This window comes from Sabethes cyaneus, chromosome 1 (genome assembly GCF_943734655.1).
Source record: "Sabethes cyaneus chromosome 1, idSabCyanKW18_F2, whole genome shotgun sequence".
Classification (NCBI taxonomy): Eukaryota; Metazoa; Arthropoda; class Insecta; order Diptera; family Culicidae; genus Sabethes; species Sabethes cyaneus.
In genome coordinates this window covers 155,720,229-155,733,087 of record NC_071353.1, presented here as the reverse complement: position 1 = coordinate 155,733,087, position 12,859 = coordinate 155,720,229, and the positions used below count along the sequence as shown (strand labels likewise).

General features: G+C 43.4%; 2 protein-coding genes across 3 annotated transcripts in view; one reads left to right on the top strand and one right to left on the bottom strand.

Moving 5' to 3' along the window:
* LOC128732341 (sushi, von Willebrand factor type A, EGF and pentraxin domain-containing protein 1) overlaps positions 1 to 9,668 on the top strand; it is a 74,617-nt gene extending 64,949 nt beyond the window's left edge. Inside the window, exons 7-10 of the mRNA XM_053825586.1 lie at positions 7,835 to 8,428; positions 8,494 to 8,847; positions 8,912 to 9,091; positions 9,154 to 9,668. Coding sequence (XP_053681561.1) covers positions 7,835 to 8,428; positions 8,494 to 8,847; positions 8,912 to 9,091; positions 9,154 to 9,668 — 1,643 coding nt within the window. The remainder of the gene's footprint in view (positions 1 to 7,834; positions 8,429 to 8,493; positions 8,848 to 8,911; positions 9,092 to 9,153) is intronic.
* A 118-nt stretch (positions 9,669 to 9,786) lies between these two features.
* Positions 9,787 to 12,335, bottom strand: LOC128745107 (peroxisome assembly protein 10-B). Of its 2 annotated transcripts, none has more exons than XM_053842096.1 (3): positions 12,231 to 12,335; positions 10,753 to 11,059; positions 9,787 to 10,682 (listed from the first exon to the last, which is right to left on the bottom strand). In XM_053842096.1, the coding sequence occupies exons 2-3, from the start codon at positions 11,023 to 11,025 to the stop codon at positions 10,068 to 10,070; spliced, it is 888 nt and encodes a 295-aa protein (XP_053698071.1). In that variant the 5' UTR covers positions 11,026 to 11,059; positions 12,231 to 12,335; the 3' UTR covers positions 9,787 to 10,067. The 2 variants fall into 2 exon arrangements, with proteins under 2 accessions (XP_053698071.1, XP_053698072.1); XM_053842097.1 differs by lacking the exon at positions 12,231 to 12,335 and adding an exon at positions 11,275 to 11,333.
* Positions 12,336 to 12,859: the final 524 nt, after the last annotated feature.

Sequence of the window (12,859 nt, the reverse complement as noted above, 5' to 3'; positions counted from 1 at the left end):
TGTGAAATTCAACTGACACAGTTGTCTTATTGAATATTAGTCATGCCTTTAAAAACTACTATTATTGAGATTTAATGCTCGCTGAAACGGGGCCACTACTGACACGAGGTCTTCAAATATTGAAACTTTTGCGCTTAATTGGTTAAAAATTGTTAAAAAATAAAAATTACACGTTTGATACCTCGAAATAGTGGACCCCTCGTTCACCAAGGGGCCTAACAGTTTCAAAAAAAGTTGCATTTTGAGCAAATATCATGTGATATTTCATAAATTTGCCATGAAACAACTAACAAATAGCGCGGTTCTGTAAAGAAGAAGAACAGAGTTTTCAAATGGAGTAAAAAATTTTTTAGCGGCCATCTTGCATTTGGTCACCATATTGGACTTTATCAAAAAATAGCCGTTTTCACCATGAGCCCCCAACCGATTTTCATTGTAAGACCACCATTGGAAAGCTGAGAAAAATGCTAGTAGAAACATTCATAAAATTAGGTGTGCAGTGGCATTATGCAATGGCACTTATAGCATTTTTTCTCAGCTTTCCGACGGTGGCCTTAAAATTAAAAGCAATTGGGGGGAACATGACGAAAATGGCGATTTATTGATAAAATCCAACATGGCGGTCAAATCCAAGATGACCGTCGATTTTTTTCACTTCGTTTATAAGCCCTATCTCTCCTCTTTACAAAACCGTGTCGTTTGTAGTTTGCTTTTGTTGGGGTAGCCCCTCTAACGCTACTACACAATCGGAGAAGCTTTGTCGACATAATTGGTAGCGTTGATATGTCATCGTCTTACGCTATCGTCATCAGTGGAGAAAGCTCTGCCCTCACTTCGAGTTACACCTCACTCACGATCGGGTGTTAACAATCAGTGCCCTGATATAGATTCTTTATCGGTATTAATATAGTAATTAGTTAATTGTTACGTGTACGCCTTTTTATTATATATCATAACGTAACAAAGTGGCGACGAGAATCGTGACGCGTGTTAATTATCGGTTTAAGTTCGCGAGAAAGTCAGATTAAAATATCGATAAAAGTGAATACGGCGTCGTCGATTACAAAACAAAATGTCGGTTCCGCCATCGCATTCCGTACATGCAGACCAGCCTTTTAAGGAAACGATCCTGCAAATTCTCAACAATCAGCATGCGTTGATGGCCCGCTTATCGGAACAAATGACGGCGATTCAAGGAAATGTCCAGGCAGCTAATAGGAACGAGCTTATACTCGACTCTTTAGCATCGAATATCACCCATTTCGTTTACGACGGAGAAACAGGATGTTCTTTCGATGCGTGGTTTGCGCGGTACGCGGACCTTTTTGAGAAAGATGCTGGCCAGTTGACGGATAACGCAAAGGTACGACTTTTACTCCGGAAGCTGAGCCCAGCCGCACACGAACGATACACATTATTCATTCTTCCTAAGCTGTCGAGAGAGTATTCCTTTGAGGAAACGGTGGCCAAGTTAAAAACGATTTTTGGCACGCCGGTTTCCATTTTCTACCGACGGTATCAGTGCCTGCAGACGATGAAAGACGAGAACGAGGATTTTATAACCTACTCATGCAAGGTCAACCGAGCGTGCGTCGATTTTAAGCTGCAGGAGTTACAAGAAGAAAAATTCAAATGCCTCATCTTCGTTTGCGGACTCAAATCACCCAACGATTCGGACATTCGGATGCGCCTGTTGTCCAAGATCAACGAGACGAACAACATCACCCTAGATAAGGTAGTTGAGGAGTGCAAGTCCCTTATCAATCTAAAACGGGACACGATTCTTATCGGAGGGCAGTCTTCAAGCTCTGTTGTGGCCGCTGCAAAGGCCGTCAGATCACGCTCACCGCACGGCCGAGGCCATTCCAAATACGATACAGGCAAGAGTGACGAAGTTAGAACACCTTGCTGGGGATGTGGCAACATGCATTTCTTCAAACAGTGCACTTTCAAAGACCACAAATGTCGGGACTGCGGTCGAATAGGCCACAAAGAAGGCTACTGTGGATGTTTCAAGCAGCGGCAACAGGCATACAAGGGGAAGAAGCAGTACAAACAGCACTCAAATAAGATCGTGATCGTGAAGGACCTTAAACGAAGTCGGAGATACGACGAAACATGCATCAACGGGGTACCAGTTAGTCTTCAGCTGGATTCCGGCTCCAATATTACCGTCATATCAAAGCAAAATTGGAGGAAAATCGGGGCACCAAAGACGTATCCACCAGACTGCGAGGTGCAAACAGCTTCCGGTAGCAGACTGGAAATCGACGCGATGTTCCAAGCTACAATCACCATCGCCGATACACAACGAGAAGGTAACTGTTACGTTTGTAGTTCTAACCTCTCTCTGAACGTTTTAGGCTCAGACTTGCTCGAAGAGTTTGGGTTATAGGACGTACCGTTTTCGTCCTTTTGTAAGTTGATTGGGACACAACGAGAGGACAGACAGATTACCGACCTGCAAGCAGATTTTCCAAACGTTTTCTCTGATCGCATGGGACTTTGCTCGAAGACACAAGTACAGTTTACGCTGAAGGAAAATGTCCGGCCAGTGTTCAAACCCAAGCGACCGGTCTCATATGGAATGGAATCAGTCGTCGAAGGTGAACTACAGCGGTTAGAAGACCTTGGCATCATTACACCGATTACGCACGCAGATTGGGCTGCACCGATTGTTGTGGTGCGTAAACCGGATCATTCCGTTCGAATTTGCGCAGATTTTTCGACCGGATTAAACAACGCGCTCGAGGCAAACAGCTATCCGCTTCCTCTTCCCGAGGATATATTTAATCGAATGGCAAATTGCACAATATTTAGCCACATCGATTTATCGCACGCTTATCTACAAGTTCCCGTCGACGAAGACAGCCGCAAGCTGATTAATATAAACACACATAAAGGTCTGTACCAGTTCAATCGGCTTTCCCCTGGCATCAAAAGTGCACCAGGGGCCTTTCAACAAATTATGGACACGATGCTAGCGGGAATCCAATGCACCGCTCCTTACCTTGATGATATACTGGTTGGAGGTCGCACTGAGGAGGAGCATAAACGAAATCTACGTCAAGTCCTCCAACGCATCCAGGAGTATGGGTTCACGGTGCCGTTCGAAAAATGCAAATCCTGATTCCTGATGGGTCAGAGAAAGCTGTTTTCCATGCATCTCGAAGTCTAACGCCAGCGGAGTCTAGATACAGCCAAATTGAAAAGGAGGCACTGGGCCTCGTATATGCAGTCACAAAATTCCACAGGATGATTTACGGCAGAAAATTCATCCTACAGACGGATCATAAGCCGCTTTTAGCCATATTTGGCTCAAAACGTGGCATTCCGTTGTACACAGCTAACAGGCTCCAGAGGTGGGCACTTACGATGTTATTGTACGAGTTTGACATCGAATATGTTTCCACGGATCATTTTGGTCATGCGGATATATTATCGCGTTTGATCAATAGTCATTGAAATTGAAATTGAAATAGAACGTGTAATTTGCAATATAGTTAGTCAGTCAGTTGAGTATCTCCCTGTTTCTTACAAACAGATAGCAGCCGAGACTACTCATGATGAAACATTGCAGCAGGTGATTAAATACGTGATCAATGGTTGGCCCAGCGACAAGAAATCTATCCCCGGCGGACCGGAGGTTCAACAATTCTTTGTACGCCGGGAATCGTTATACGTAGCCCAGAAAGTTCTTATGTACGGAGATCGCATTGTGGTACCAAAGAAATTACAGCATAAGGTATTGCAACAGCTTCATAAGGGCCATCCTGGTATAGAGCGAATGCGTTCCATCGCGAGAATGTATGTGTATTGGCCGAACATTGATGATCATGTTTCGGCTTTAGTGCGATCTTGTTCTGAATGTGCGTCCGTGGCCAAAACCGCTACTAAAACGAAACTCGAATCGTGGCCTATCCCTGAAAAACCTTGGCAAAGAGTGCATTTGGATTTTGCGGGACCAATCAATGGAACATATTATCTCCTGTTGGTAGATTCATTGTCGAAGTGGCCAGAAGTGATCTCCACGAACCGAATCACTACGACAGCCACTATTGCTATTCTGCGTCAGATTTTCAGCCGATTCGGTATGCCTGAGGTTCTAGTGTCCGATAATGGAACCCAACTAACAAGTGATGCGTTTGAGAGATTTTGCAAAGCAAATGGGATCATGCATCTAAAAACGGCACCTTTCCATCCCCAAAGTAATGGGCAAGTGGAACGGTTCGTAGACACATTCAAGCGGACCATGAAGAAAATCCAAGCCGGTGGAGAACCACTAGAAGAAGCGCTTGATACATTTTTACTTTGCTATAGATCCACACCATGTCGAAATACTCCAGGGGGGAAATCTCCCGCCGAAGTGCTTTTGGGCAAACCACTGCGGACGTCGTTTGAACTTCTTCGTCCGCCAAGCAGATTCTTCAAGGATAACAATCTGAAACAAAATAAACAGTTCGATGCTAAACATGGAGCAAAAAGCAAATCTTTTGATGTGAAGAGTAAGGTGTACGCCCAAGTGCACTCTGGAAACAAATGCAACTGGATTCCAGGAGAAATTGTCGAACGAGTCGGCAGAGTAATGTACAATGTGTGGCTTCCGGAACTGCAACGGCTAATTCGCTCACATAGTAACCAGCTACGGACACGGTATGGAGATGAAACGAGTGACTCGCGAGAAGCAGAACCGGTCGTTCCACTGGACATTCTGCTTGGTGCCTGGGGGATCAGTCCTACTAAGCCAAGTGATACTACGATCGAAGTTGGACCACCACCAGTTGCAGCTGAAGAATTAAACGAACTACAGCGTGAGTTCTTAAGAGAGCTTATGGGCCTGCAAGACGACAATCCTCGACCTCGGTTACCAAAAAGGCAGCCTGTTTTAGATCCAGAGTTACACCGCCGATCGACACGCCAGCGTAGGGCCCCAGTTCGTTACGAGCCTTACCAAGTCTACTAAAAAGGGGAGGTGTTGGGGTAGCCCCTCTAACGCTACTAAACAATCGGAGAAGCTTTGTCGACATAATTGGTAGCGTTGATATGTCATCGTCTTACGCTATCGTCATCAGTGGAGAAAGCTCTGCCCTCACTTCGAGTTACACCTCACTCACGATCGGGTGTTAACAATCAGTGCCCTGATATAGATTCTTTATCGGTATTAATATAGTAATTAGTTAATTGTTACGTGTACGCCATTTTATTATATATCACAACGTAACAGCTTTATAGCAAATTTTGAAAATATGACAATAATTATATGAAAATTGTGAACTTTGCTTCAAATAACTGGTTGTTTTATTCAGTTAATGCCATTGCACACCTAATTTTATGAATGTTTCTTATAGCATTTTTTCTCAGCTTTCCAATGGTGGTCTTAAAATGAAAATCGGTTGAGAGGCTCGTGGTGAAAACGGCTATTTTTTGATAAAATCCAATATGGCGACGAAATCCAAAATGGCCGCTAATTTTTTTTACTCCCTTTGAAAGCCCTGTTCTTCTTTACAGAACCGAGCTATTTGTTAGTTGTTTCATGGCAAATTTATGAAATATCACATGATATAAATCTCAAGGTTTGCTCAAAATTCAACTTTTTTTGAACCTGTTAGGCCCCTTGGTGAACGAGGGACCCACTATTTCGAGGTATCAAAAGCAAAATTCTTATTTTTTAACCATTTTCAACCAATTAAGCGCAAAAGTTCCAATATTTGAAGACCTCGTGTCAGTAGTGGCCCCGTTTCAGCGAGAATTACTCATTGAAAGAGGATAAACGAAAGAGTGATAACGAAGGATCAATAGCAAAAAACGAAACACGCAAGTTGGAAAACGAGAAACGACAATCGAAAGGCAAAAAACGGAAAACTTAAGACGAGAAACGATAAAAACGAATAACGAATAAAAACGAAATCACTGAAAAGCAAAGGACGCAAAATCAACCAAAAAAATGTGAACCGAAAAATGCAAGACATACAGTGGACCCTTGCTAGTTTGAACGATTTCCCATGCAAACCAAGGAGGTTAGTTTTTAATTTGAACGTAACGCTAAATATGCTGAAACTTGAATGAACTGGCCGCCCTGCACTTTGTTATAGACCTTTCCATATATGTATGTGTTGGTGCTTGACAATCAGGCAAAAAGGCATCAGCTCTTCCCCAAAATGATGCAAATATCATGTATATACACGCGTATTTCGTGTTCGCTAGTGTTGGTGCTTGAGCTGTCAGAAGATTTTCCTACGCTGGTCCAGAAAAAAGTAACTCTCACTCGTTTTGTTGACATTTGCGACATTCGCCCTTTTGTTAATTCTATCTAGAATTGTTTTGGTGGTTCGATTCAGTTGGTAGTTTGCAAGTCGCGAATATTTCATTCTTCGATCGGATTTTTATCACAATCGTTGGGAAAACGGAATGTGAAACAAACACGCTAGATCAGTACAAACAAATCGTGGTTGTGTGCATTGTCTGCATAAGCAAATGATGTCATATTGAGTACGAACCATTTTTAACTTGCACGTCGTGCAAACCAGCGGGGCTCGAATTTAGAAGTGTGCAGCTTAAAAACGGTCAAACGAACGAAAAATAATCTGCGGCAAAATAGAGGCTGACAATGAAAGACGAACGAAACGAAACTAACTAAATAACGGAAGACAAATAAAATAGGACGACAGAAGAAGGACGAAGAATGGAAAATGAAAACTAAAGGGGGAAAAATTTGAAACGAAAACAAAGGACGATTGACGAAAATATAACTAGAAGAGCAAAAAAAATAGGAAAAGGCAGCAAAAAACAAAGAGAAAAAATCGACGAAAAAGTGACGAAGAGACAGGAAAACAAAGCTCAAAAGCTGATAAACGACAAAAATACTGAAAGACAGAAAAAATTCGACGAAGGGACGAAGAAACAATGAATGTTCGACGAAAAGACAATAAAAAGACTTCGAAAAGACTACGAAAATGCACCTAAAAGATAATGAAAAAGTGATGAAAATGCAAAACAAAGATAGAACTATAACGGTGAAAACGTATTCATTATTATTTTCGTAATGAAAGACAAAAAAATAGGACGAAAAGACACCAAAAACAAATCCGAAAATGTCAAAAAAGATGGCAAGAGACGATTAAAAGGCCACGAAAAAACGAAGAAAAACGCTGAAGCAAAAAAAGGCCTTAAAAACGACACAAATATGTCAAAAAGCAGAGGAGGCACTCAGAAGCCAAAGATAAAAATTAATAAAAGACACCACAAGTGGCAAAAATACGTCGTGACGACGTCCAAAACACACTAAAAAGACTATTTAAAGGGACTAAAGAGATAATGAAAAAGGTTTTATTCCGTTTTGAAAAACCCTTGTAATTGACAAAAAAAAATGAACAGACAAAACCAATGGCGGCAAAAATACGACTAAAATATTATGAAACAGTGCTGAAAAGACAACGAAAAGTGGATAAAAATGGGACGAAATGAGGATAAAATTACGACCAAAACAACAAAAATATGACGACAAGACGCCAAATGACCAAAGAAACGAAGAAATATATAAGAAAAACATCGACTAAAAGACGATGGGACGGTTTGACGACGCCAGAAGGGCGCAAAAAGACGATAAAAAGCAAAACAAAAAACAGTTGACGAAGTCTACAGCAGCGATATTGAATGGCAGTGCAACTAAAAGCACAGAAACACTCCTCGTACCCGAAAACTCTGAAATATAAAGCATTGGATATCCTTCAAATGAAAAAAAACTCATCAAAATGACACCCCAAACAATTTAAATTTCTCGGTTATCCTTGCCTGACAGACCTTTCCTCTCTAACCATCTCTCCTCTTGTTGCAGTAATCACCTGCGAGACGCCGCACGTCCCGCCCGGTTCGTACGTGGTCGGCTACGATTACAACATTCACTCGTCGATTCAGTACCACTGCGATCCGGGACACATCCTGCGCGGTGAGGACACCCTGACCTGCCTGGAGTCGGGCCACTGGAGTGGTGACGCGCCGGACTGCGAGTACGTCGACTGTGGCCCGTTGACACCGATCCCGTTCGGAGCGCATCGGTACGTGCAGAACACGACCTACCTCGGGTCGGAAGTTTTCTACTCGTGCGCCAACTCGCACCGGTTGAGTGGCGTGCCGAAGCGAACCTGTCAGGAGAGTGGCCTCTGGAGCGAGGCAGCTCCACGCTGCGAGGAGATACGCTGCCCGGAACCGACCTTCGCTCCGCACAGTATTCTCAGCGTAACCGGGAACGATCGGATGTACGGCAGGACGTTGATTCGAACTTCGGATCAGGCGGCGAACAGTGTGCAGACGTACAAGATTGGGGCACTGGCGAAGTATCGATGCGAGAGGGGGTACAAAATTGTTGGGGAGCCACTGATTACCTGCGAGGAGAATGGATTGTGGAGCGGGGAGATTCCGGAGTGTGTTTGTGAGTTACCGACCGACCGAGTTGTTGGAGATTGATTGGGGTTAATGTTTTTTTTTCGTTTTAAGACGTTGATTGTGGAGCGCCTTCTACGACCGTCAACGGACGGGTTACGTTGGCCACTAATGCGACCTATTATGGAGCGGCTGCCCTGTACGAGTGTAACAACAATTATAAGTTGGATGGCGTTTCCAGGCGACTCTGTATGGAGGATGGAAGTTGGAGTCACGAAACGCCGGCTTGTGTGGAAATTACTTGTGATGAGCCAAACATGGCCGAGAATCTTGTGGTGGATCTTGGCAGTCGGAAGGTAGGTACGACGGCCAAGTTCAACTGTGCCAAGGGTCGGTACATGGTTGGGAATGGTACCCGAACGTGTCAGCAGTCCGGTGTGTGGTCCGGACGGAATCCCGTGTGCAAGTGTGAGTATTTCTGGAGAAAGGTTTGCCATAATTGATTAATATTATGATTTTTGCTTTTGTGCAGTAACCGATTGCGGTCGTCCGGCTGATATTGAAAATGGACGAGTAATTGTGGTAAACGAATCCACCGTTTACGGTGGATCGGCTGAGTATCATTGCATTCCACACTACAATCGGATTGGTCCGTACTTGCGAAAATGCATGGATGATGGAAAGTGGAGCGGAGAGGAACCTCGTTGCGAGTGTAAGTTTTTTTTGACAATTTTCCCTCGAAAAAATCCATATTCTAACCTACAATCATTCCAGTGATAGTCAACGATGCCCAGGAAACAAACAGCCTGGGTACCGGCATCGCAATCGGAGCCGCCATCATCGTCATTCTGTTGATTCTTATTGGGGTACTATTCCTGCACCGGAACAAAGCCCGTCCGGTGAAAAATACGGAAAATGTACAGGCGGCTGAGCACAAAGACGAACAGAATGCGGCCGTAATGTCGTACTCGTCGCTGGAGAACGGACGGCACAATTTCGATCTGCCGAATCGCGGCAATCTGGTGACGTTCAATACCTTTCAGGCTGGTGGCGGTGCCAATGGGCACCCTCCCCCGCCAAGTAGACTTAATAGTAATAACATTAGCGTTAGCAATAACAATAGCTTAAGCAGTAGGCACATGAGTGGCGGCGAAAACATCTACGATCAAATACCAAATGAGCAGTACTACGACGCTCCGTACGAGATGCGTAGCAACGAGGAGGTGTACGAGCCGGAACCGACCGTCAGGGGGAATGTCATCACCATCAATGGGGTTAGCGTGCGATAAACCAATCGCCGGATCCCCCCCTCCTTCTCACACCCTATTAATCGTAAAGAATTTGGTTATTTAGTTTGTATACCCGAAAGACTATGCCTAGAAAGACCAAGACAAAATTTTTAACCGTCCAAAATACTAATTTATTAGGCCTTCTTCCGCGCCTAGGAATGCGACGGCGTCGCCGTAAGAGCGGACGCCTCTTTTATGTAAATATTTCGTTCAAAACTTCTAAATTTTATCCCCTAAAACAACATGTTATAACGAAAAAGCGAATCAGTCTCGAAAAAAAGAAGCTTCCGAGGTACACACTGTACATATTAAACGTAATCATAAACATAACCTCACCCGTTCGATCTAAGCAAGCGTGTGTGCAACTAAGGAACCATGTGAACTGCCATCCGCTGCTAGTCAGTGAAAATTCTGCAACTTTACGACACGTGACTTTTTTATCGCTTCGCGACAAATCGGACAAATCTGCCGTTCGTCCAGCCAGCTCAGGATGCAGGTCCAACAGAACAGGTGCCCGCACTGGGTGACACTCAAATCCAGCGCGACTTCCATGCAGAGAGTGCACTTCCGCCCGCTGATTGGCCGCTGTTTTTCTGTGTGAACAACTCTACTCGGATCTGCCGACGGCGGCACAGCCGTCGTTTTCAACCTATTCCAGTGATCCCTCGCTTTCACCACCAGCGAAAGCACTAGCTGCGCTAGCGTAACGAATCCCAGCACCCGAAACCCGTAAACGGAGTGATTCTCCTTCAACCAATTCCGGATCAGTACGTAGTTAATTCCCGTCAGCCGCTTCGATATGTGATACTTTCCACCGACGATGTAGAACAAACTGGTGTGGAAGCCCCGAACGTACGGAACGATAAACTTCAACCCATCCAGCGTTCGGTTGAAGTTTTCCTTTGCCTTCGGCAACAACTCTTCGCTACGGTCGATCGCCATCTGCAGCCGCGTTAGGATCCGTTCAACCACGTGTTCACCACCATATTCCAGCAGGATGCAAAGGATTTGCAACTAAACCCCCAAAAACAAAACCCCTAGATTATTTCCAATCAAAAATCAAATTTAGCTCTCGCTCACTTACGGCCTTGTTCGGTAGCATCACGTAGTTTGAATCGACCTGTATGATGCCGGTGTACTCCTCGCCGAGCGTCTGCAGGTTATGTACGATCGCATAGTGATGGTACAGGACTTCGGCTATCAGCCGGCACAGGTGCTGATATTTGAACCAGTTTTTCTGGCTGAGCAGCAGCAGGATGTCGCTCAGCTGGGACCGGATTTCCTCGACGTAGCTTTCGTCCTTCTGGATGGTGCGGATGATTTCCGCCTGGCCGGCGTTCGCGTGGTACAGGGACATCGCGGCCGGATACCGGGAACCGGGGCAGTGTGCTCTGAAATTTTTGTAACGTTTGTTTACTCAGTGTCAACTAATTTTGAATGAACGGAGAATAGAGACAGTTTTTCCTCGGAATATACACATATTCTTCAAAGGTAAGTAATGAGTTTCAAAATTATGATGATTGAGGTTTAAAAGTTGCATGAAGAAATTTGATGAAAATGTTTAAAATAATGTTTCCTACATAAATTCTTAGATTATTAATAGTACCAATTTGAAATCAATAGCACTATCCCGCATTTTGCACCTTACTGGACACCGACACCGCAGTCTAAAAGTGCGACTGGCACAAAAAGTGTGGCATAATGGGATTGCTGTAGTAAGAAAGAGAAAGAGCAACAACGGCACTGTTGCTGTTTTGTTTTGTCATATACATTGGCATTAGAGAAAATTAATATGGATTAATCCAGGTACAGCTGCAAAGCACAATATCAATACCTGGAATTAAATAAAAAGAAAAGAAATCCAATTTAATTCTACTATGTAGGGTACGGGAGGGTATTTTCAGCAGGTTTCAAAATTCAGCCTATTTGCCTTTTCTTTCACCAATAAAAATACTTTGCCGACATACAATTTTAATATGTTGTAACTATTTTCTCAAGACTGTAAGTAATCTACTATTTTTTATTCAAAGAACGTCAAAACCACATGTTCTTTCAGTAGAACTAAGCTATAGGCCGAAAAAATAGATGCCATCGCTTAATGGGCTGAAAATACCCGCCCGTGCCCTAGCAAAATTCAATTGGATTAGTTTTCTTCTTATTTAATTCCAGGTTTCATATTGTACTAAGACGCTCCAAAAACCTCAGACAATATTAATAATCTAAAATAAATTCGATGAAAAACGGATGTTTTACCCGTCATCCTCATTCTTACGCCACCTGCACGTGAACTGCGGCAATATTCTTTACCATTACGGTCAATGTATTCAATGAATAGAGAAATATTTAAGCAGGAGCTGGCTACAAACCCCGAGAAGCGGTTCACCTGTATTCTAGAAAGACTCTCTACTCTATCGCCTCTATTCTACATACCGATCGGAGCCGGATCCGATCAGAGATTCGATCGGAATTACAATGTATGCTATAACACTCGTCGATCGGAACGAGCCCGATCACAATATCGAATCAAGGCAATGTCACTGCAAACACAAACAAGCTACTTACCTTATTAGGACTCTGAATAAGGCCAATTAGCAATAATTTCTAACGAAATTTACCGTCAAAATCGAATTCCTCCGGGACATCTCGTCGAGGCGAGAAATAATTGCGTTGCAAAAAGGTAAACAATATGATGATTCCGCTTTTGACATTTGTCTGTCGCCGTGTTGCCAATTTGAAAGAAACAACAAATATTCGTTGTGAACGTTGTGAAAATGGAACAAAAATTAGGGATAATTAAAAATAATGCCATTATTGCACCTGGTAGCAATTTAACGAGTCCTACGCAAATTCTTTTTTTAATAATAATTATCCTGTAGTTACTAAATACATTGAAAATATGTTTGTCAAGCAAGGAGGGGTGCAGTGGGGAGGCAATAACGAAAAACTGATATTTCGAATTGCTAAATTGCAAACATGCGTGGTAAACGCGGAAAATAACCACGCTAATAATTTTCGCGTGGGACTCTATCCAGCTTTTTACGAGCCATAATGGCGGTCGTGTTCATAATATTTGAACAACATTTTTGACATTTCCCTAATACATCGCACGTTTTCTTTCCGTACATTCCCTTAGTTTTACCGTGAACGCGCAGAAAGAAAACGTGCGATGTATTAGGGAAATGTCAAAAATG